Here is a 25,360-nt window from a genome sequence, read left to right as displayed (position 1 = left end):
ATCCCATGCAAAGGACGAGCGACAAACATGGTGTTAAATTGTCCAAGTTTAGTTCAAGCAATTAAAACCAGAAGCGTGAGAGACAGTTATATGGTTTATTGCAGGTTAGTGACACACGGGAAGAAATAAAAAAATTAAAAAAATTCCATCGGGACAGGACAACATAGACAGTAATCACTTCTAGGGAGAAAAAGGAACTCATTTCTAGACTGAGAAGGGGCGGCCGAGGGTCAGACAAGCGTCTTTTCCTCTGGGCAGGGAAAGGAAGGAAACTGCGAGAAAAGAGTGTCCGCCTGTCAGGAAAGAACATTCTTCATGGTCCAATCTATCAGCAATAGATACGCAACATGTCCCAAGGTACGGTGCAGTAAAGAAGCAAGAAGTGCGCTAGTGAAGCAGGTCCTAGGGTCCGCCATGTGCTTACACGGAGGTGGAAAGCAGCCTTCAGCAGAGAGGGCGCCGGGGCATCTTCTATCCACTAGCGACCAGGCAGGGGAAAGCAGATATTGGAGGTTAAAGCAGTGAAGGTGCGGAGAGGAAGCAGACTGGAGTCCCAGAGAGAGGAGCATGGCTCTAGGTGTCTAGAGGGAGGAAACAAGGAACCGGGGGGTTTAGAGGGGTGAGGAGAGGAGAAAGGCACAGAGCACAAGGTTAGTAAGACATATCCAGAAGGCCAAACCATCACATGACAGGTAGCGGCAGCCGAGGACCGCGCTACACAAGCACATCACAAATAGCGGGTGGAAGAATATGCATCTACACTCAGGAGCTGCATGCATGTCTGCCCATCCCAGGACACGCGGGTCCTCAGGACTACTGCAGGACAGAAGGACCGGGTGACCGTCAGGCTGGTTCTTCCTAGAACACAATGGTATACGAGACCACCTCAATATGTCCCCTGACACCCGCAAGGAGATCTCCGATACCGGGATCAATGCTGGTCCTACCATTTCATTACTGCAAATCTACGTGTCCCTTATTTCCCATCACGTCCTCTATTCACCCCCAAAGCACAGAACCACACAAGCTGCCGCCGGAAGCATACATGGGCTTAGGCCCTGATCTGCCAGGAAACCAGCAGAACTGTGACTTTAGCTTCAAGTGTGAACAGAGAAGAAAGCAAGCTCAGATCCTGTAGTAGTTTTAGAGGACCTTCCAGATCCAAGCACTTTTTTTTTTCTTCCAAAAATACCCCACCGTTCCGCTGTTTTTGGCCCGTATATGCCAATTTAGACCATCGGTACCGTGAGGAGGAGAAGATACTTGGCTTTTTCAATGGGCTTCTCCTTTGCTATGGCTGTGACGCGGTCTGCTGCGATTGGACGGCATCGCCGTCCGGGAAAACAAAATGTCGTCTCCTCCTCCCTGTACCGATGGTCTAAATTAACATATCGGGCACCAAAAACAGCGGGGGGCACAGTGGGAGAACGGAGGGGTAGTTTTGAGAAAAAAATATATATATTGCATCTGTAGGGGCCGCATACCACATAATCCCATGAAAGGTCCTCTTTAAAGGGGATTTCTAAGGATACAATATCAATGGCCTGTCTCCAGCGGGGGTCTTGATCCTGGCGCCCCCGCCACGGCACTATGGCGAGCGTACCGAGCACAGTGCCCTCCACTGAATAGTGGCCGTGGTGGATATTGCAGCCCAGGCCTATTCACTTGAAGCTGCGCCTGGACCACGTGACGTCACTGTCCTAGGAGGAGGCCACAGCCTCTTCAAAGAGCTGTGATCGGCGGGCATGCCAGCAGTCGGACCCCCACCTGTCCTGAAGATAGTAATGGCCTATCGTCTGCCTGGAGCTACAGAAATGGCTTCCATTCACTTCTATGGGAGTCAGACACGGCGCAGCACAGACCGCTTGGCTGTTTTTGTAATCCTGCCACCTGTGCACATGAAGGGCATGCTCATCTTGGTCATACGCCCCGGGCTCACAGACAGCGCCGCCCCTTTAAGATCAAGGTGTTCTACGCTGTACCCTCAGGGATAGCAGCAGCTTCCAGGGGCCGCAGAGACCGGGTGGTAAGGCTCCCCATGACATATTGTCTTATTTTAGTAATTATGACACCATGCACATAAACCACCACACCCATCATCTCGGTGACTCACAATCCTGATGAAATCACCGCCTGAGCTGAACATATACATAATGTGCACAGGAAGCCAAGCTCTGGGGGCCACAGGTTCTCCCTACTTCTTGGGACCCATCTTTTTGTCTTCACCATTCAACAGTCCCTTAGTAAAGGGGGGGGGGGGGTTAGACATCCTGATCTGCAGGACGGTGCATCTTCTGCAGCCAGGTACGTCACCTTTATCGGTCACATGACCTAGGCGCAGCTTAGTCCCACGTAAACGAATGAGGCGGAGCACGATACTAAGCACAGCCACTATACAATGGACGGCGCTGTGCTTGGTGGGCTGCGAGGAGGGCCCCCCCAGTGATAGGATATTGATGACCTATCCTGGCCATAGATCACCCCCCACTGAATAGGTGATACGGGTCTTACTACTGGAACCCCCACCAATAGCCAAAATGGAGGAAACCACCCACTACATTACAAGGTAGTGACCTTATTGCGCGGCCTGTGCCAGGATTTCCAGCACTGGGTAATGCAGAGGTTTTAAATTGCTCTATTTTTGTACAATGAAATGAAAAAAAAAAAAAAAAAAAAAAGTCATTTCAGAAGGATTTCAGTAATCCTCATCTAATCCACTGACCGTCCATACCCGATACAAGTCGCACTCCATCCTCCGACATAGTGGAAAAACCCGTGCACAACATGCAGCGTGATCTATACGGTTTGCACATAGGCGGCAGAATAACCGCACTGAGCAACAGCGGAGCTGATCCTCATCCAGAGCGGCGGCACAGTCCGAGGAGCGTCAGTCTGATTTCTGCCAAGGACATGTGTACACGGGCGTATCAGTTTTTGCGGTTCGCAAAAAAAAAAAAACACAGATCCCGGCGGGGTGCACGTCCTCCCCTCCTCATCTTCTGCAACCCCATTGAAAATAACGGGTTCTGTATCAGATCCGCCCCAAAAATGTGGACTGGCTGCGGACCGAAACTAGTGTCGAGTGCATGAGACCTTAATCTGGGACGTGCGCCTTCGGGTGCCCCTACTTGTACGACAGCCATGCAAGGTTTCACCGGATTTTCAAATCCAGTTTTTGGACACAAGGCAAGTGCAGGTAAAGTACATCGCGCCCCCGCGCTTCACCTGTACATGCTGCACCTATATTCTAAGGCTATGGCCTGCTGGGCAAGCTTTGGGATTGCACAAGTTAATCCCCCCCTTGGTTTTGGCGAGCGGACCCCTGTGCGCGCCTCATGTCAGAGGAGCTTCTTCCCTTTGACTCCTCAGATCGCTGTGCATCTGGCTCGTGAGCGTCAATCAGAAGTGAAAGATGAAGGATTAGTCTCTTGTTTAATAGTGTCTTTTTATTGAAGCATACATGTGCTCCAAAAACAATTAAACGTAGATGTAAACCGCTACCGTCAGCCTGTTGTGTCTTATTGAATCAACATCAATATCACAGAATCCAATCATGTTTGCAAGAGAAAGCATGAATCAAAGAAAATCATTCCGAATACATGACACTGAATCCGCTCCTACCAGAGGACTCCATTCACACACAGTGAGGAACAGAAGTATTTGAACACTGTGCAATTTTGCAAGTTCTCCCACTTAGAAATCATGGAGGGGTCTGAACTTCACATTGTAGGTGCGTTCCCACTCAGAGAATAAAATAAAAAAATAATAAATCAGGAAATCACATTGTATGATTTTTAGAGAATGTTTGTCTTGCTCCGCTGAACAGAAGTATTTGAACACCTGAGAAACCACAAGAATTCTGGCTCTCAAAGACCTGTTACTGTGCCTTTAAAAAGTCCTCCTCTACTCCACTCATTAATCTAACTTAGTAGCACCTGTCTGAGCTCTTTACAGACACCTGTCCACCCCACAGTCAGTCAGACGCCAACTACTACCATGGGCAAGACCAAAGAGCTGTCAAAAGACACCAGAGACAATATTGTGGACCTCCACAAGGCTGGAAAGGGCTACGGGGCAATTGCCAAGCAGCTTGGTGAAAATAGATCAACTGTTGGAGCAATTGTTAGAAAATTGAAGAGGCTAAAGAGGACTGTCAGTCTCCCTCGGACTGGGGCTCCATGCAAGATCTCACCATGTGGGGTATCACTGATAAGTAAGGTAAGGAATCAGCCCAGAACTACAAGGGAGGAGCTGGTCAATGACATGAAGAGAGCTGGGACCACAGCTTCAGAGGTCACTGTCGGTGGAACACTACGCCGTCATGGTTTGAAATCATGCATTGCACGGAAGGTTCCGCTGCTCAAGTCATCACATGTCCAGGCCCGTCTGAAGTTTGCCAATGACCATCTGGATGATCCAGAGGAGGCCGGGGAGAAAGTCATGTGGTCAGAGGAGACCAAAGTAGAACTTTCTGGTCTAAACTTCACTCGTGTATGGAGGAAAAAGAAAGATGAGTTGCATCCCAAGAACACCATCCCTACTGTGAAGCATGGGGGGGGGGGGGGGGACATCATGCTTTGGGGGTGATTTTCTGCGAAGGGGACAGGACGACTGCACTGTATTAAGGAGAGGATGAATGGGGCCATTTATTGTAAGATTTTGAGCAACAACCTCCTTCCTTCAGTCAGAGCATTGAAGATGGGTCGTGGCTGGGTCTGGCAGTTTGACCAGAACCAGAACACTTCCAACATGACAACGACCTGAAGCACACAGCCAGGGTAACCAAGGAGCGGCTCCGTAAGAAGCATATCAAGGTTCTGGAGTGGCCTAGCCAGTCTCCAGACCTAAATCCAATAGAACATCTTTGGAGGGAGCTGAAACTCCGTGTTGCTCGGCGACAGCCCTGAAACCCGACAGATGTAGAGGAGATCTGTGTGGAGGAGTGGGCCAAAACCCCTGCTGCCGTGTGTGCAAACCTGGAGATCTACAGGAAACGTCTGACCTCTAAGGCCCCTTTCACACGGGCGAGATTTCCGCGCGGGTGCGATGCGTGAGTTGAACGCATTGCACCCGCACTGAATCCTGACCCATTCATTTCTATGGGGCTGTTCACATGAGCGGTGATTTTCACGCATCACTTATGCGTTGCGTGAAAATCGCAGCATGTTCTATATTCAGCGTTTTTCACGTAACGCAGGCCCCATAGAAATGAATGGGGTTGCGTGAAAATCGCAAGCATCCACAAGCAAGTGCGGATGCGGTGCGATTTCCACGCATGGGTTCTAGGTGACAGTCTATTCACTGTATTATTTTCCCTTATAACATGGTTATAAGGGAAAATAATAGCATTCTGACTACAGAATGCTTAGTATAATAGTGCTGGGAGGGTTAAAAAAAATAAAAAAAGTTAACTCACCTTATCCCCATGATCGCCTAGTTCCCGGTCGGTCTGTTCTTTAGCTGTGGCTAAAGGACCTTTGGTGATGTCAGATCACATGCTCCATCACCATGGTGATGGACCATGTGATTGGAGCATGTGATCTGACATCACCAAAGGTCATTCAGCCACAGCTAAAGAACAGACCGGGATCTACACGATCATGGGGATAAGGTGAGTTAACTTTTTTATTTTTTTTAACCCTTCCAGCGCTATTATACTAAGCATTCTGTATTCAGAATGCTATTATTTTCCCTTATAACCATGTTATAAGGGAAAATAATACAATCTTCAGAACATCAATCCCAAGCCTGAACTTCTGTGAAGAAGTTTGGGTACCAAACATGCGCGATTTTTCTCACGCGAGTGCAAAACGCATTACAATGTTTTGCACTCGCGCGGAAAAATCGCGGGTGTTTCCGCAACGCACCCGCACATTTTTCCGCAACGCCCGTGTGAAACCAGCCTAACTGCAAACAAAGGCGTCTGCACCAAATATTAACACTGATTCTCTCAGGTGTTCAAATACTTCTGTTCAGCAGAGCAAGACAAAGACATTCTTTAAAAATCATATAATGTGATTTCCTGATTTTTTATTCTGTCTCTGGGAACGCACCTACAATGTGAACATCAGACCCCTCCATGATTTCTAAGTGGGAGAACTTGCAAAAGCGCAGGGTATTCAAATACTTCTGTTCTTCACTCTACATCCACTCCCCCATCGGACCGAGACAAATTATTCTGTATCTTTAAGGTAACATTGTTTGAGCGTTAATCCAAGGGTCCCATATTTTTCAGGAAACGGTCAGGGTTCCTCTACGTTCATACACAAATTTATATAACTCCAGATTTGAATAATGAATGGTACCCAGTGTTGCATTGTAGGACTCTTAGGGGGTTCCGCTCTGGAGGCTGCCTGCAGCGTTTTGGTGTCCGTCTGACGAAACTGAGCCAAATGGATCCGTCCTGACACACAATCTAAGTCAATGCAGACAAATCAGTTTTCACCGACAATAGAAAACGGGTCCATCTAAAGATAATACAAACAGATCCGTTCTGAACGGATGCAGACGGTTGTATTATCTGAACGGATCCGTCCATGACTCGAGTGTGAAAGTAGCCTTAGTGGGAATAACGTCATTAATTAGTCCCAATAGACTTGTTGACACCGTGCAAATATTTGGAAAACCGAGCTTAGCATTAATGTATGTATGAATCTCCCTCCAAAAACGTTGAATGATCGGACATTGCCGTACCATATGCATAAAACAGCCATTTTCAGATCCGCATCGCGTACATTGAGGGCTGGCCAATGTAACCATTTCACCTGAATAAGTTGGTCTCTAGCGCCAACGACTGTGGATCTCCACATGCGAATCTTCCAGGTCATCAATAAATCACATCTCCACTTGACAAAAGACTCGTCTAGAGGGGAGTCCGGCTCAGCCAGCAATGTCGCATACAGAGTCCAAACTGGTTTTGTCCGTTGAGCCCTCCTTACTACCGCCTCTATGGGACCACATTGAAGCTTCACCGGATCTTTCCCAAATTGGGCATGGCAAGCATGTCGAAGCTGAAAGTATCTATATAGACTCCTAAATCCCTACTTTAGGCTATTACAGGACCTGAATGAACCCTCGTCGTAAAGTTGTGCGAGATATTGCAACCCTTTCTGGGGCCAAAATTCTAAGTCAGTTAACGAGAACAATTCCAATAAGTCTATTTCTCCATAGTGGTAGGTAAGGCGACCAGTTTTCCCCACTGGTGCACCTTCACCCACTGAACCCAAATTGCCACCGTGGCAGCCATCGTCTGTGTATAGTGTTTGGTAGAGACTCCTTTCCTGTATGCTAGAAGAGCCTCATAGGACCCCACTAAACACCACTGCTGGATTACTCGCGTCCGCTCTAGTCCACCATGCCACATAGCTCAGCTGTATGGCCGCATAATACATAGAGCGGTTAGGCAGTGCTAGACCCCCTCGCACGTAAGGTGCCTGGAGGGTTCGTCTCGCTATTCTAGGACATGACAAAAAGGGAGTAAACAAAATGTTTCTTCGGTAGCGTTATAGGGGCTGCTCTATAAAAAGTATAGTAATTTAGGCTATCAAATTGAATGGTAAGTTCTCCCATGCTTCTGTTTTCCTCGTGATATATTGCACGGTTGGAACGACATTAAGTTGGTAGAATTTTGCAACGTCTTTGTGAATGTTAATCCCCAGGTATTTAAACTGCTCTACTATCTGAAGGTTTGGATTGGTGCGAGACGGGAACTGGGTCGAATTCATCTATTAAACAAAGACTCAACTTGGCCCAATTTACTCGGAGGCCCGAGAATCTGCCAAATCTGTCTACGGTGTCTAGAAGCGCAGCTAGGGAATTCCCAGGTAAACCAACACGTCGTCTGCATATAAAAAGAGAGCTTTTCCCTGATGCCAGCCACCTCCCAGCCTTCTATGTTAGAGTTGGAGGAAACAAGTCTGGATAGAGGCTCCAACATCGATGCAAAACAACAAGCCCTGTCTGGTGCCCCTGCCCAGAGGGAAGGAGTCTGGAACATACCCATTGACTTTAACCCTGGCTGTAAGGATCTATAAAGCATTTGCAACCAGAGCAAGAAATTCCTAGGGAAATGCATTGCTTAAGCATCGTCCACATAAAATCGCACACCACCGAATGAAAAGCCATCTCGTTATCCAATGAGGCCAGGGCTCTCATGACTAACCTGAAGATTGGTGTATAACCGTATTTTATATCAATGGTTCTCCCCAGCATGAAGCCTGACTGGTCCACCCCCATTTAAGAGAGAATTACCGCTCAGACGTAACGCTGGTATTTTTGCAAGAATCTTAACATCAAGATTCAGGAGCGAAATAGGTCGGTAAGAGCTGCAGTGGTCTGGAGGTTTCCCTGGTTTGTGGACCCCCACAATTGTGGCCTCAGAGAAAGGAGGTGGTAAAGATCCCTGCTCAAACGCATACCCAAAAAGCTTCCCAAGTCTAGTACTGTGTTGTTTAGAGAATAGCTTGTACCATTCAGCCAGAAAACCATCTGGACCCGGGGTATTCATGGTTGCCAAGGAACCAATAGCAAATTTTATCTCAGCTTCTCTGTCATCGCGTGTAAGAGTAGCATATGGCAATAGGTCTTTGCATATAAAGGCTCGATCTATACGGGACAGAGAACCATTAGATGCCGAGTAACATGAAAATTGAATATCCGTAGGATGTAAATAACGCCATGCCTCTACTAAATCAGGAGCGTCGGCCCAGTTTTAACTAGTCCGTCCTTCAGATTGCAATCGCCCATTATAATAAAAGGAATTGCTGGGAACATCGTAACCTTGCACATAATGGTATCTAGAATTTCTCTGCTGAACAGGGGTGGTATATATAGACCTATAACCAGATATTGCATTCCTCTAAGGCCTCATGCACACCACCGTTGTTGTGTTCCGTTCCGCAAAATGGGGTTCCGTTGTTCCATGATCCGTTTCCGTGTGTCTTCCTTTATTTTTGGAGGACCACCAGACAAAGAAAGTCAAGTTTGCCATGCAAATGATAGGGGGGAAAAAACGGACGCGGATGACAATCTTGTGTGCCTCCGGATGACAAACGATGCATTAGCAGAGTTTTCAACTGACCCATTGAATGGGTCCGCAGAAAATCACAAAAAACGGAACAACGGACACGGAATAAAACAACGGTCGTGTGCACGAGGCCTAATACTGACATGCAAGATCGCATATCTTCCAGAGATATCTAAGTGAGATTATCTGAAAAGGAAGGTTCTTAGCCACTAGAATAGAGACCCCTCCAGCATTATTGTAATATACTGCATGGTATGCAAACCCCATCCAGGGACGCTTAACCCCTTAATGACCCTGCCATTTTTCACCTCAAAAGGAGCAGGCCATTATTAGCAAATCTGACATGTGTCGCTTTATGTGGTAATAACTTTAAAACGCTTTTACTTGGGCTACTTTCACACTCGCGTTTGGTGCGGATCAGTCATGGATCTGCACAGACGGATCCGTTCAGATAATACAACCGTCTGCATCCGTTCTGAACTGATCAGTTTGTATTATCTTTAACATAGCCATGACGGATCCGTCTTGAACACCAATTAAAGTCAATGGAGGACGGATCCGTTTTCTATTGTGTCAGTGAAAACGGATCCGTCCCCATTGACTTACAATGTGTGCCAGGACGGATCCGTTTGGCTCAGTTTCATCAGACGGACACCAGAACGCTGCAAGCAATGTTTTGTTGTCCGCCTCCAGAGCGGAATGGAGAGAGAACGGATGCAAACTGATGCATTCTGAACGGATCCTTTTCCTTTCAGAATGCATTAGGGCAAAACTGATCCGTTTTTGGACCGCTGAGCCCTGAACGGATCTCACAAACGGAAAGCCAAAACGCCAATGTGACAGTAGCCTTACCCAGTCCATTCTGAGAATGTTTTCTCGTCACATATTGTACTTCATGACAGTGTTAAAATGGAATAAAAAAAAAAAAATATCATTTTTAAAATTTATTTAAAAAAAAAAAAATATATAAATATATATATATATATATATATATATATATATATATATATATATAGCAAATTTACCAAAAATTTTGGAAAATATGCAAATTTTCAAATTTCTATTTCCCTACTTTTATAATAAATAGCAATAACTCCAAAAATAGTAATTACTTTACATTCCCTATATGTCTACTTCGTGTTTGGTTCATTTTGTAAAGGACATTTTATTTTTTGGGGGACGTTACAAGGCTTAGAAGTTTAGAAGCAAAGCTTGAAATTTTTCTGAAAATTTCCAAAACCCACTTTTTAAAAACCAGTTCAGGTCTGAAGTCACTTTGTGAGGCTTACATAATAGAAACCACCCAAAAATGACCCCATTTTAGAAATCACACCCCTCAAGGTATTAAAAACTAATTTTACTAACTTTGTTAACCCTTTAGGTGTTCCACAAGAATTAATGGAAAATTGAGATTCAATTTCAGAATGTTTAAGTTTTACATAAAGCATTTTAGTCCTATATAAGACACTGACAGTCCTATTTAAGAGCAAATTTTTTTTCCAGTATGAGATGACCGTTAGATTGGTACTATTTTAGGGTGCAAATCACTTTTTGATCGCTTGCTATTACACTTTTTGTGATGTAAGGTGACCAAAAAAAAAGAAGCTTTTTTTTTTTTTTTTTTTTTTTTTTAACGGTGTTCATCTGAGGGGTTAGGTCATGTGATATTTTTATACAGCAGCTTCTTGCGAACGCGGAGGTACCCAATATGTATACCTTTTTTTTTTATTATTTACGTTTTACACAATAAATTTTTTTTAAAAAAATTACATAATCATGTTTTAGTGTCTCCATGGTCTCAGACAGTTTATTTTTATTATTTTTAACGATGGTCTTAGGAAGGGGCAATTTTTTGCAGAATGAGATGAAGGTTTGAGTGGTATGATTTTGGGGTGCGTATGATTTTTTTGGATCGCTTGGTATTACACTTTTTGTAATGTAAGGCGATAAAAAATATGTTTTTTTTTTACACAGTCTGTACAGCCCCAATGCATTCTGAGTGGATGCGGATCCGCTCAGAATGCATCAGTTTGGCTCCGTTTGGCCTCCGTTCCGCTCAGCAGGCGGACACCTGAACGCAGCTTGCAGCGTTTTCGTGTCCGCCTGGCCGTGCGGAGCCAAACGGATCCGTCCAGACTTACAATGCAAGTCAATGGGGACGGATCCGTTTGACGTTGACACAATATGGTGCAATTGCAAACGGATCCGTCCCCCATTGACTTTCAATGTAAAGTCAGGAGTCCCTATCAGAGTTTTCTCCAATCCGATGGTATATTTTAACTTGAAGCGTCCCCATCACCATGGAAAGGCCTCTATGTTAGAAAATACCATCGGATTTGAGTTCGATCTGAAAACTCAGATCCGACAGTATAATCTAACACAGAGGCGTTCCCATAGTGATGGGGACGCTTCAAGTTAGAATATACTGAGAACTGTGTACATGACTGCCCCCTGCTGCCTGGCAGCACCCGATCTCTTACAGGGGGCTGTGATCCGCACAATTAACCCCTCAGGTGCGATACCCAATATGTCTACTTTCCTTTTTTTCCCCCTATTTTTGACACATTTTTGGGGAAAAGGGCCCTTTTTTTTTTCACTTTCTTTTTTGTCCCACTATGGGACGTCAAGATTTTAGGGTCTGATCCCCGTTTCAATACAGCACAATACATCTGTATTGTGCTGTATTGTACTGTCAGTGTCTTACACTGTAAGACGCTAACAGTTGCCTAGGAGACCCAGCCCTGGGGCTGGATCTCCTGGGCTTCCGTAGCTGGCAGTCCCACTGCCATAGCAACCATCGGGTCCCCGTCATTGCTGCACGGGGACCAGATGGGGATGTATAAGTTGTGGCATACAGGGGGTTAATCCGCAAAGCATCTGTGCTTTCACCGATGCTGGCAGATACAGCATGGGCCTGGCTGTCAGTATCACCCGGTCTCCTGCTGCCGATCACAGCAGCGTGTTAACCCTAGGACGAGAATGCTCGTCCTAGTGCGTTAAGTACCTGCAAGTTAGGACGACCATTCTCGTCCAAGGTCGTTAACTTGTTAAGAGCCAACACTTTCTGACCCCTAGGGTGCGTTTCCTGCGATATCATTATATATGGGGCATAGTTTAAGTAATTGAAGACCACAGATGGTTTGATCTGGTCATTAAGACCCCTAACATTCCAAGAAATAAGCTTAACTGACGCCATATATCCACCAAGAAAAACATGCCAAGTCTCTAGGTCCCATGAAGGAGTAAACATTCACACCCACACCGACGTAGACAGCCGAAGAACAAGAACCCATCCCTTCCCTCCCCATCCACCCCGCCAAATCCATCCCAACATGAGCTTTAAACCCTTAACCAAAACCACTCGGGTAGAAGAGTGCTATCCTAGCCAGTTAGGCGCACATTCACACCATATAGGCACGATGGTTTGACAAGCTAAATAATAAATTAAAAACGAACAATTTCTCAACGACCAGCGCATAACTAACAAAGCACTGCCACCCAGCAACCACCTGTAGCAATAAGCTCCGGTAATACGCAGGAACAGAAGCTAGGTTCTGTAATAGTGCAAAAAAGTCTCATAGTTACTCCACAATTCGCCGCCCGTCAGCGATGAGGTCTCCTGTTCATGTGCCCGTCGATCCAATCTGCTTCTGCTTCTAGGGTTTCAAAAAAGCGGGCAGTGTCGCCATCTTGAACCCGTAGTCGAGAGGGATAAATCATTGCGTATTTGATATTTCGCTCCCAGAGTCGTGCTCGGACGTAATAATTTTTTTGGACCACCGTTGTGAAGTCCAGATAGAACGACAGCCGGGCTCCCGCAGGTAAGGGTTTGGTAGGGGCCCCATGTGCTCTCTCAATAACAAAGCAGCTAGATCGGATAATAGGTTGTAATACATCTCTAATCATCCGCTCTGCAAATATTTCCGGGGTAGATCCATCGGCGCGCTCTGGCAGGCCCAAAATACGGACATTATTGCGCCTATTGCGGATCTCCGCATCCTCCGCTCTGGCTTGTGGAATCTTCACTCGCTGCTGCAGTTGTGTAGCATCATTTCCAACCGTTCGGGTTGTGTCTTCTACGTTGCTTAGTCTGCGTTCCACTTCAATTGTCCTTTCACGTATTTTGTCAAAATCATGGTGCAGACTGCTAAAGGTCAGACTGAATATGATCAATTTTTGTGGCGAGAGCCGACTGACATGCAGCAACTGCCTTCATGATTTGAGCGGTTTCTGGGGTGAAACGTCTTTCCCCCGTCCTGCTCCGCTTGGCTCGTGGCATCAGTGTACGATTTAACAGCAGGTGGAGCAACAGTGGTTTTGCGGCCCATATACAATGTGTACAGCGGCTTATTGAATAGGAGGTCAGTAGAGGAATCCCTTGTATCACAGCAGGAGTTTGGTCTAGAAGAGTCTCCTGGTTAATATCAGCAATGGGCAGACACTGCGGGGCGGCTGGAAGGTAACAGAATATAAGAGGGATCTCTCTGTGAGCCCAACAGTAGTATCCTCAGAGATCTGACCCAGGAGAAGGGTCCCACGGATATTAGTGGGTCAGAGGAGGTCTCTCAAGCCCCCACACAAATAGGATAGCCCCAGAGACGTCTCTTATGACACCGCTTTCCTTTGTAAGAAGTTACACTGCTGGAACGTGGCTGGCTGATTTCAAGATGCGCCTGCCACGTGTCTCCCTTACCACTCTTGCTGCCGGGATATCCGTGGGATATTACCGCTGACTAGATAGGACTGTAGGATAGGAATCCCGGTGTCGGCGCTTTCTCCCCCGCAGTAGCGCTGCTCCTCTCCCGTCTGCGCTTACTATGACTGCGGGTCTCGCTGATGATACTTGGCGGACCCGATCCTCAACACCATGGGTCTATTCACAAATTCCGGATCCGCAATACACCCGGCCGGCACTCCCATAGAAATGCCTATTCTTGTCCGCGATTGTGACGGCAGCGCGCTCCGGAAATGCAGATGCAGACAGCACCCTGTGTGCTGTGCGCATCCATTCCGTCCCCATAGAGAATGGATAGGTCCGCACAATTGCGGAACGGATGCGGACCACAATTGCGGACGTGTGAATGGAGCCTAGGTCTAATTTGTCACACAGGAATGTGTTTAGCTGGGGGTAGAAGGATGATGGCCAGGATTTTGCCGGAGCACTGTGCCTCTGCTTCTTCACTCCAAGCGAGCCAGGCCATTAGTCTCCGATGGACACGCACAGGCGGCAGACGTCATCGTGACTAATACACGGAGCGGATGAACAGCGCACATGAACCCTGCGCAGACACGTACCTGCACCCTCAAGCGGTCTGAACAAATCCAAGGTCAATACCTGAAAATGAGGCGCTCTGTTAATACGGCCTCGATCGTAACCCTCGAGAGATCTGCCGTCCTTTACATAAGACTGTAAAACAACTCCCTTTCTACTAAAGCATTTTTATATTAAAGACCTCTGTTCTCTAAATGCAGCCTGCAGTGTAAAGAACGGAGGACTGTAGTCCAAGAAAACAACGGAGCAACCGATATGGCCAACATTACAGCCGCCAGTGCTCATTAGCGAGCTATTCAAGATCCGAGGGGATACCAGGAGCGTAACTAATGCGAGTTCATACTTCGAGTCCTTGAACCATAAAAGTGCTGCACAGATGGAGGGGAATAGGAGCGGCGACTGACACCCGGCGCTGGGCACTGGATTTTTGGCCTGGTAAACTGGTACGCTGGGGACGCATTACACCGCAATATTCTCCCCCAACTGGAATTCAGTCACCAAGAGAAATGGTGCCCACAGCTTTTATAAATGTAAGGATCAACAAAGGTGGACGGCCGCAGCATGAAGACGAAAAAGGTGGCGGCATACCTGATACACCAATATCTGCCATGTTGTGTTCTCCGTTCTCTACCACTGAGGGATGGCTGCCTGCACGAGAGAAAGACAAGCAAGGACAAGTGAGGTCCATTAGAAAGGTGAACAACTTTGAAAGTTACAGTTTACATTGGACACCAGAGCTGCACTCGCTATTCTGCTGGTGAAGTCCCTGTGAAACTATCAGCAGGATAGTGAGTGCAGCTCTGGAGTATATTACAGGATGTTACTCAGGATCAGTACAGGATAAGTAATGTATGTACACAGTGACTGCACCAGCAGAATAGTGAGTGCAGCTCTGGAGGATAATACAGGATGCAACTCAGGATCAGTACAGAAGTAGTGATGCACTTATCAGTCACCTCTTTATGTACATCATACAGTAAAACAGATATTGAACTGGATGCCTCTAGATTTAAACTCCTCTACTAGCTACAGTATAGGGGATATGATCTGTGGGAGGTGGACTGCTGGGACGTGGACTGATGGGACCCACACCAATCATGAGAGGTCCTGTGGTCTCCATGGGACTGCTGGAGCCACGTACAGCGCTCGATGAACTCGGGCTGCTCCCACACAGAGCGGATCCGTGCCCACTGCTCCATTCATATGGACTCCTGTCCTCATGATGGCTGCGGTCGGACCCCCGCCGATCAGACTTATCCGCTGTCCTGGGACAACCCCTTTAAAGCCTGTAATGTTTTGCTGTTGCAGACTATGCAGGTAAGACAACATCACACAGCTGCTCATGCATCACAGGTAAGTTTATCACTGGCCAACCTACCTTCAGCTGAGCGTTTTTCACCAGGGCCATCGGCTTCATCGTCATCCAATAGCGGAATGTAGTCCGTTTTATCGCATTTCTCCCCGATGACGTCATCGTAAGGCTCCGCCTCTAGCGAGCTGATAAAGTCCCGCTTGATGTCGGGCTCAATCTGCGGCGGGGCGTCCGTCAGTGCGTCCATAAGCTCCAGGTCTGCCATTCTCTATCTCTGGATCTGGGGAAATGACGGGGAGAGAATTGAGAGAAGGGCGACGAGAAAAAACGACAGCAAACAGCGCGTATAAGATATCTGCTCACACTGCGCATACAGAGATGGAAACCGGATTCAACGGTAACAAACCCTCAGCTGGATACGGCAGGTATACATCCCCCTCCTCCGTATCGCCAGTCAGAGAGCTGGGTGCCACCATAGTCTGCCACTCAGCTTTCCCAGGCACAGATTTCAGTAAGAAGCGGCTCAAGGCTTAATGTTCCTGCAGGATTTGCTGATGTTAAGAGGAAATGAAAGCAGAAGTGGGAATAAACACGGAGGATTTGCCGCTAATGTCGCCATAAAATGCTGATATGCTCTCGGCGCGGCTTAAGCGGCGCGGACACAAATATAGATATAAATCCCAGGGACGCGGCAGCTGCCGGTAATACACAGGCCGTCCACACACTAATCCTCAGGAGATTGTGGCGGGCGCATCGAAACAACCGACTGCTAAATATGTAACCTCAAAACAGCAGCCAGACCTCAGAGACCACTGCTTGCTGTCAGTGAATGGGTGGATAGTAGGAAAACATAAAACTTAACTGACCGGTTACACCCCCCCGTCACTACAGGGGCGACTCTCTGATGGTCACCTCCAGTCCGCGGCCAATCCCTGGCATAAGTGTCCCGTGCCAAACACGCGAGCGCCGAGGCCGGAGACTGACCGTAGCAAAAACACGACACCGCTCCCCCCCTCCCCCTTAAACGTATATATCTTTTTAATCTTCTTTTAAATCCACTTAGGCTAGTCATTTCAATGGGTCCGCAAAAAAATGCGAACAGCACGCTGTGCGCTATCCCCATCTGTATGTCTGTTCCGTAGCCCCGCCAAAAATATAGAGCACGTCCTATTCTTGTCCGTTTTGTCGACAAAGATAAGCAGTTACAATGGATCCGCAAAAAAAAAAAAAAAACGGATGTCGTCCGCATTTTGCAGGCCGCAAAATACATACGCTCGTGTGAATGTAGCCTAATGTAGGGATGGATCTCGGGTCCGTCACAGGGCCTTTATTGTCCACAATATTTTAACCCTTTCTGTGGCTGTGATACGGATTATTATGTTTTATATCCTTAGGATCTGCTGTATAATTTGAGGATACTCGGGGGCTATTAGCGCTGCACTCCAGTATTCGTGCGCCCGCCTTTCTCGTTAATGGTGGTGGTCACCAATTACGTGTAGGCTTTTTTTTTTTTTTTTACGTAATAAAAGCCATGTACAAAAGGAAAGAAGAATTTGTGTTTTATTTTTAATTTTTATGTGTTTTTTTTTTATTTCTCCGATACATTTTGTAGACTTCTGACACAGACTGCAGTACTCCACACTGACGGGCAGCCCATTAGACCCCGCAGAGACCGTTAGGACACCACAGACCGCGCACATTACACTATTGGTCACCAAACCGACCATTTTTCCTGACACGCACAAGGAACTTCCAACAGATCATGACGGGCGCACTCAATTTCCCCTCTCTTCTCACACTAAGCATGTACAGGCGGGGGCAGGCGGCGGTAACTCATTCGGATGGCACCGCTGACAGTACATAAGACTATAGAAGGAGTCTGGGCACTGGTAGGTCCCATCTGCCATGACGAGCACTTGGCACCCAGCAATCACAGCATAGAGAAGGTGACCCCCCTCTGATTATAAAACCACCAGGATCCTCCAAACCCCCCCCCCCCCCCTCCTCCCACCAGTAATCTCTGGGAACACTAAGCAAGCAGATGTCCTAAAATCTGTGAGGAGGCGACACAAAGAGCTGGAACCACAAAGCTTACCCGCTGTATAATATACAGCACCTGGCAGCCTACTGCTCTGAGAGACTACAACTCCCAGCATGCAGCTGCCGAGCACTGGGAGAACCTGGAGATGGTCATCACCGCGCGAAATGACCAGGGGTCGGGCCGTTTTACCTCCACAGACTCCAAAATAACTGGCCTATAATCTCCTTACAGGGGATTACGGGAGCAGGGAGAGCGGGTTAAGACAAGCGGTTACAAAAACATGTGGATTTCAGATCCGATGAGGACCTCGCAGTTCTGGCATTTTATTCATGAATCAGGAAGCCCCGGATGAACACTACTTGTGGTGCCATAGTCCGTAATGAGCAAGAAGCAGAAACTGAAGTGTCGGCGGCGAGAGCGAAGACTGGATACAGGATCGGTGCCACATCTGGCGTTTATAGAAGAGGCTGAGGGAGTTTATGCACTATTGCTGGAGACTGTGCAGGTCTATGGGAAGGAGAACACTAGGGGTCAGCAGGGACAGGCACTGTGTGCAGGGTACCCCGGTAATCAGAGGCCTCAGCAGGAAGTGGAACAAAGGTGAAGAGCGCAAACCTGAATGGCCATTGTACGGCCACTTCCTCCATTCATCCATCAGCTGCGGCCATTCATCATGGTCACAAGCGGGGGGAGGCAGCACTCAGCCCCCCCAGCCATTTCCTACAAAACACTGGCGAGTCCCACTGAAGAGCACCACGACTGTACACACCCCACAGACGACCACTGACCCTATGCAAGTGTATATATACCCCAACAGTTAAAATCCGGTCCGGTATTTCACCTCGCTGTAAATCAGCCCAGAAGCACATGCTAGGAGGAAAATACCCGATTTCCCAGACCAAACGTCTCACTGCGTCACATACACCTCCCCCCCCGCCCCTTTGTTCAACCCTTTACTATTTATTCACTTGGGGTTTGATGACTCCGCGCCCAATAACATACCCCAGGTACTTAGTCTCTAACCCTAGCGCACATTTTTTTGGGGTTTGCGGTTAGGCCAGCTTTCTGAAGAGAGTCCACTACAGCCTGCACTTTGGGCAGGTGACTTTCCCAGTCGGTACTGTGGATGACAATATTGTCGAGGTGAGCAGAAGTCTACCGACGATGTGGACGAAGCACAATGTCCATTAGTCGCTGAAAAGTAGCGAGGGCACCATGCAGACCAAGGGGTAAGACCTTATATTGATGCAGCCCCTCAGGCGTGATGAAGGCCGTTTTCTCTTTGGCAGCCTCCGTTAAGGGCACCATTGAGTACCCTTTCAGAAAAATACCGGGCTTGTCCTAACCTCTCGATGAGCTCATCCACCCGGGGCATGGGATACGCATCGAATTTGGAAACCTCGTTAAGTTTTTGAAAAGTCGTTACAAAACCGCAACGTCCCGTCCGGCTTGGGCATCAATCCTATAGGACTGGCCCATTCACTTTTTGACTCCTCAACGACATCTAGCTGCACCTCCTCCGATATGCCCTGTCGCCGATCCTCGGGTACCCGCTATGGTTTTAAATCAGACTTTTGCCTGAGGCTCAGTGACAGTGTCATGCTGGATTATGGAAGTGCGTCTAGGGAGTCCGAGAACACATCTGTGTTCAGACTAACGAACTCCCGAGTCTGTTAGAGGAGAGGCTATCAGCAATTTTTACTGTGGCAGCCGCCTCTCTTGCATCAAACAGAGGGGTCGGAACCGCTTCTCCTAGAAAACCTTGCCGCGGGCTGTCTTCTGTACAGGTTTCCCTATCTTTCCACGGTTTGAGTAAATTCACATGGTAAACCTGCTCCGGCTTTTGCCGCCCTGAGCTGCCTCCATATGCTCCCTGACAAGAGGCAACACTGTCTCTATCCAATCTTGCATCTGGGTAACGTACTCAATGACACTTATGTGGAGTGGGTTGTTGTTCCCACGCGTCTTTGGCCACGTCCAAGAGACCGCGAGGATGTCTGCCATATAGCAGTTCGAATGGCGAGAACCGAGTAGAGGCCTGAGGTACCTCTCGCACTGCGAACATGAGATAGAGCAGAAGGAGGTCCCAGTCCTTCCCATCTTTAGCCACCACCCTTTTCAACATTTTTAATATTTGGTTAAACCGTTCTACCAGACCGTCTGTTTGCAGATGGTAAACGGACGTCCGTAGTTGTTTTATGTGCAGCAACTTACAGAGTTCCCTCATGACCTTTGACATAAAAGGGGCCCCTTGGTCGGTCAGAACCTCTTTAGGTAGTCCTACTCGGGAAAACATCTCCATTCACTCCTTAGCTACGAGTTTGGCCGAGGTATGTCGCAGTGGTACCACCTCTGGGTACCGAGTGGCGTAGTCTAGAATGACTAAGATGTGTTGATGCCCTCTAGCGGACTTCGGCACTAGGCCTATGAGGTCCATAGCTATTCGGACAACGGTACTTCGATAATCAGGAGAGGTACTAGGGGACTACGGAAATGTGGCTGGGGGATAGTTATCTGGCAGGTCAGGCAAGACTTACAAAACTCTTCCACTGAGTTTCCTGCAGCCCCAGGTGACCGAGAACGTGTTGGTGGGCTAGATCTAACACAAGCTTGCGATAAGCCCTGGGGACCATCAACTGTTCAATAGGCTCACCACATAGTTGGTTTACCCGATACAACATAGCCTGATGAACCACAAAACTGGAAAACACTGACTCCGCCCCAGGTTGCTGTGGCTCACCATCTACTATTAACACATTTTTCCAGGCGCGGGATAGGGTTGGGTCCCGACGTTGTGTGGTACCAAAATTATCCTCGGAGACATTGAGGTCTTCCAATTCAGGACCCGGCGGCAAGTCCTCCATGTCCCCCACCATCACACTTAGCGGGGTTGTCTCCCCCTCTTCCACCGAAGTGGCAGTCACCCCCACCGCTGGCCCTTCGGTCTCAGGTTCCCAGCGTTCTGGTCCTCCCCCTGAGCCAGGCCACTCTGCTACGGTTACCCCCATCTCATGGGTATCAGTCACTCTCCTAGCAGGCCACAGTGCCGGGAAGTCTCTCCCTAATATGAGCTTGCAATGTAGATTTGTGGCGACAGCCACCACGTGGGTCCATCTACCGGCCACCATAGTTAAAGACACCGATGTGGGGTAGTTTTAAGTCTCCGTGGATGCACATCACCACAACTTTCTGGCCAGTATACTCTGTGGAAAGCACCAGGGTAGCGCTTACTAGGATCACCAGACTCCATGAGTCCAGCAGAGCCTCTGCTGGAATGTCTCCCACTTCCACCTGGCACAAATGATCTAGAGACTCTGGGGTACCTGTTGCACACAGCCTCCTGGCATAAAGCGACTGACGGTAGCCATAGTTAGTGTCCATGGGCTCAACCCGATGGGGACAGTCAGCCCTTACATGGCCAGGATCCCGAAACCGCCAGCAGACTATCGGAGCCAGGTCTGCCGTGGTTAAATCCCTGGCAGGTTTTATCGGCTCAAATCTCCGGGCTTGGGGTGGAAGTTTCTGGGGTTTGCAGACCCCCCCTCCCCCCCCGACAGAACCCTCCTTTAGATTCCTGGTAGCTTCAAAGCATTCCACCATCTCAAGGGCATTGTTAGGAGACACCTGACCGATCCAGTGCTGAGGGGGCTTCAGAACATATCAGCCAATAGTCTATCCAGCAAAGCCGGGGGACTCAGCACATCAGGCTGTAGCCATTTTTGCAAGAGGTGAAGTAAGTCATAATACAGGGGTCTCGCAGGCTCAGCCGGGTTGAACCCCAACTGATGCACCCGCCGGGCACGGACCAACACATTCAACCCCAGTCTTACTAGAAGCTCACCCTTGACTTTCTGGTAGTCGGCCGCTTGATCGTCTGGCAAGACGAAATACACCCGCTGGGAATCGGATGCCAGTAATGGAGCAACGACCTCAGCCCACTGGTCATGGGGAAGCATTTCCCTGATGGCCACTTTCTCGTACATCGCCAGGTAGGTTTCGATGTCGTCTGCAGGGGTCATCTTAGGAATCGCGGCACGGACTGCTTTCCGGACACTGTGAATGCTTGGGGTTGCTCCTGCTGTCTGCAAAGCCATCACGTGTTGTAGCAGCAACTGGTTAGTCTACTGGTGCTACAGGTTTGTCTCTGCAGATTAGCCTCCATGAGGGCCTTCACAACAGCCTCCATTTTGTCGTGGGGCACTGGTTGTAATACAGCTGGTTGAATGTACAACATACAACCGTGCCTGAAAAATGCAGAAACCAAAAATATCTGCGTTCACGCCAGCCTCACTGCTCATGCCCACATCATCCACCAATTGTGGGGTTTCGCTCTGGTAGACCGGATTAGCGGATGCAGTATAGAGGCAACAAGTTCTTTGGATCAAACAGTTCAGTGTATTCACACTTTAGGCAAGTGACAAAACAAGCAGTCATAATCAAGCAAAAAGTCACCTTGCGGTGTTGGTGGCAATTCACACCATGCAGCAATTCTGCCTCCGAGTCCCGATACCCTGATACCAGCACCAAATAGGTAGCAAGCCTTCATCCAGACACAAGGCTCCCAGATCCCAACACAGAGACCTCGCTTCTGAGCCCAGCTGCCTATTTAAGGACAGCCAGGTACTGCCAAAACCCACACCGGCATTCAAACTCCGGTCCGGTATTAGACCTCACCTGGCTGTAAATCAGCCCAGCAGCTAGGGCTGCAACGATTAATCGATGTAATCGATTATATTCGATAACTGGATTCGTTGTCGACGAATCCAGTTATCGAATAATCGCCGATTCGTTGCTATTCGGGCGGGCGGGCGGTCGCTGCATCTTTATTTTACCTTTTTACAATGACGCTCCCGCTCCTGTAACAGCCAGGCAGAGCGGACGGCGGCGTAACGTCACTCACTCACGTGACACACCTGCTCCGCCTCCTTCATTCATGAAGTGGGCGGAGCAGGCGCGTCACGTGATTGAGTGACGTTACGCCGCCGTCCGCTCTGCCTGGCTGTTACAGGAGCGGGAGCGTCATTGTAAAAAGGTAAAATAAAGATGCAAGCATCGGGGCCGGGGCTGTTAGGGGGAAGGGGGAGGGGGGATCTGTCTATGGCACTGCTATGGGAAGGGGGGTCTGTGTATAGCACTGCTATGGGGAGGGGGGAGGATCTGTCTATGGCACTGCTATGGGGAGGGGGGAGGATCTGTCTATGGCACTGCTATGGGGAGGGGGGGTCTGTGTATAGCACTGCTATGGGGAGGAGGGGGGGTCTGTGTATGGCACTGCTATGGGAAGGGGGGTCTGTGCACTGTTATGAGGAAAGGGATCTGTGCACTGTTATGCCCATAACAGTGCACATATCCCCCTCTCCATAACTACGCCGTCCACAGATCCCCCTCTCCATAACTACGCCGTCCACAGATCCCCCATAACTACGCCGTCCACAGATCCCCCTCTCCATAACTACGCCGTCCACAGATCCCCCATAACTACGCCGTCCACAGATCCCCCATAACTACGCCGTCCACAGATCCCCCATAACTACGCCGTCCACAGATCCCCCATAACTACGCCGTCCACAGATCCCCCATAACTACGCCGTCCACAGATCCCCCATAACTACGCCGTCCACAGATCCCCCATAACTACGCCGTCCACAGATCCCCCATAACTACGCCGTCCACAGATCCCCATAATAGTGTCGTCCACAGATCCCCCATAATAGTGTCGTCCACAGATCCCCCATAATAGTGTCGTCCACAGATCCCCCATAATAGTGTCGTCCACAGATCCCCCATAATAGTGTCGTCCACAGATCCCCCATAATAGTGTCGTCCACAGATCCCCCATAATAGTGTCGTCCACAGATCCCCCATAATAGTGTCGTCCACAATTTGTTTTAATATGGCCTTTGAACATAATTTTTCAAGTAAGATCATATAAACCTCTCTGTTTTGTAATTTTGTCGTTTTTCCCGATTAATCGATTAATCGTAGAAATTAATCGGCAACTAATCGATTATTCAAATAATCGTTAGCTGCAGCCCTACCAGCAGCACATGCTGGGAGGAAAATACCTGTTTTCCCAGACCAAACCTCTCACTGTGTCACACATCATATATAACCACTGCAACGAGTAAAAGTTTACTGTAGACCCCCATCGCAGTTCATTCCCAAGAGCTTAATCGTTAAAAAGTGATAAAACAGCTAAATCCGGAAAGTCTACAAGGTATATGTAAGAAAACTGATCCAAGCTGACAGCACTGGCACACGACAGACATGGACATCAACAATGAGGTAACCAAACTGTACCGTTAACTTCATACCGGTGCAGGACAAGCTTGGGATCCCATACCTGGAGGTGTTGGTATGAACTCAAGGGAGAAGGGAGAAAGTATCCTCCCGACGAAACCAGGCCAACCGACAACCCACCTGCCCGCACAGCTTCAAGGTCACAGGCAGTCTTAAGGGTTTAACAAGATCTTTACATGGCACTAGCCAGGAGACACAGGGACTGAGGAGGTTACAGGACCTGTGCAGCGCACATAGTACTTATATGTGTGAGCATGGCTGCAAGTGTGAATGTGGACAGAGGAACGCACCGTCTTTATTGCCGTTTTGTAGCTCTCTGGGTTGGCGTACAGCGAGGGGAGTCTCCTTTTCCGGAGGCGACAGAGGTGCCCTTGAGGTTATGGGTATTAGGTGCAATGAAGGCAGGGTCCCTAATGTTCATGACATCAGCACCACTAGGTGCAAACAGATTGAACAGAAGAGCATAGTTGGGCATAAGTTGACACTTAGTGAAATCACTTGTCCTGAGGTAGATATACCAATGTATTGCCATAGAAGGGATAGCTATAATCCATACAAGAAGAACTGCCAGCCAGGATGGCGCTGCCTCCCATTATAACAGGTAGGATCCTTACTAAATTTCAGTGCCCTGGTCACACTAACGTTCCTTAACTTCAGGCTGACCCATACTATCTCCAGGCGTATACTATACCCTATAAATCACAAGGCCCGTACACATATATGTCTTGTACTCCTGAATTACATACAATTTCTATTAATATTGTCCACATTGTCCCCGGAAGAATGTGGCTCCAATACAGCTTTGCGCTAAACTGTATATAGTAAATAGGCGCTGTAGGCTACTACTGTGTCCACTGGGTCCTTACCTGAGGTCTTCACCTTAGGAACCTTTTAGCTTTAACTTAACTTCCTGCCTCCTACCTTGTTACTTTTATGGGCCGGCACGTGGCGGCCCGCCAGGCCCAGAGGCGGCAAGTGGCGGCCCGCCAGGCCCAGAGGCGGCAAGTGGCGGCCCGCCAGGCCCAGAGGCGGCCCGCCAGGCCCAGAGGCGGCAAGTGGCGGCCCGCCAGGCCCAGAGGCGGCAAGTGGCGGCCCGCCAGGCCCAGAGGCGGCAAGTGGCGGCCCGCCAGGCCCAGTGGCGGCCCGCCAGGCCCAGAGGCGGCAAGTGGCGGCCCGCCAGGCCCAGAGGCGGCAAGTGGCGGCCCGCCAGGCCCAGAGGCGGCAAGTGGCGGCCCGCCAGGCCCAGAGGCGGCACGTGGCGGCCCGCCAGGCCCAGAGGCGGCACGTGGCGGCCCGCCAGGCCCAGAGGCGGCACGTGGCGGCCCGCCAGGCCCAGAGGCGGCAAGTGGCGGCCCGCCAGGCCCAGAGGCGGCATCATCTGAGCTCCCATTTAGAGCCACACACAGATTC

General features: G+C 48.8%; 1 protein-coding gene across 12 annotated transcripts in view; it reads right to left on the bottom strand.

Annotated features, from left to right (window-relative positions):
• The window catches only part of LOC122939581 (titin-like), a 106,384-nt gene that overhangs the window by 59,272 nt on the left and 21,752 nt on the right, over positions 1–25,360 (bottom strand). For all 12 annotated transcript variants that reach the window (XM_044295672.1, XM_044295675.1, XM_044295676.1 and 9 more), the window contains 2 exons: positions 15,676–15,889; positions 14,886–14,945 (listed from right to left, as the gene is read on the bottom strand). In XM_044295672.1, coding sequence (XP_044151607.1) covers positions 14,886–14,945; positions 15,676–15,874 — 259 coding nt within the window. In that variant the 5' untranslated portion in view covers positions 15,875–15,889. The remainder of the gene's footprint in view (positions 1–14,885; positions 14,946–15,675; positions 15,890–25,360) is intronic.

Source organism: Bufo gargarizans, chromosome 5, assembly GCF_014858855.1.
Source record: "Bufo gargarizans isolate SCDJY-AF-19 chromosome 5, ASM1485885v1, whole genome shotgun sequence".
Classification (NCBI taxonomy): domain Eukaryota; kingdom Metazoa; phylum Chordata; class Amphibia; order Anura; family Bufonidae; genus Bufo; species Bufo gargarizans.
This window is presented reverse-complemented; position numbering and strand designations above follow the sequence as displayed.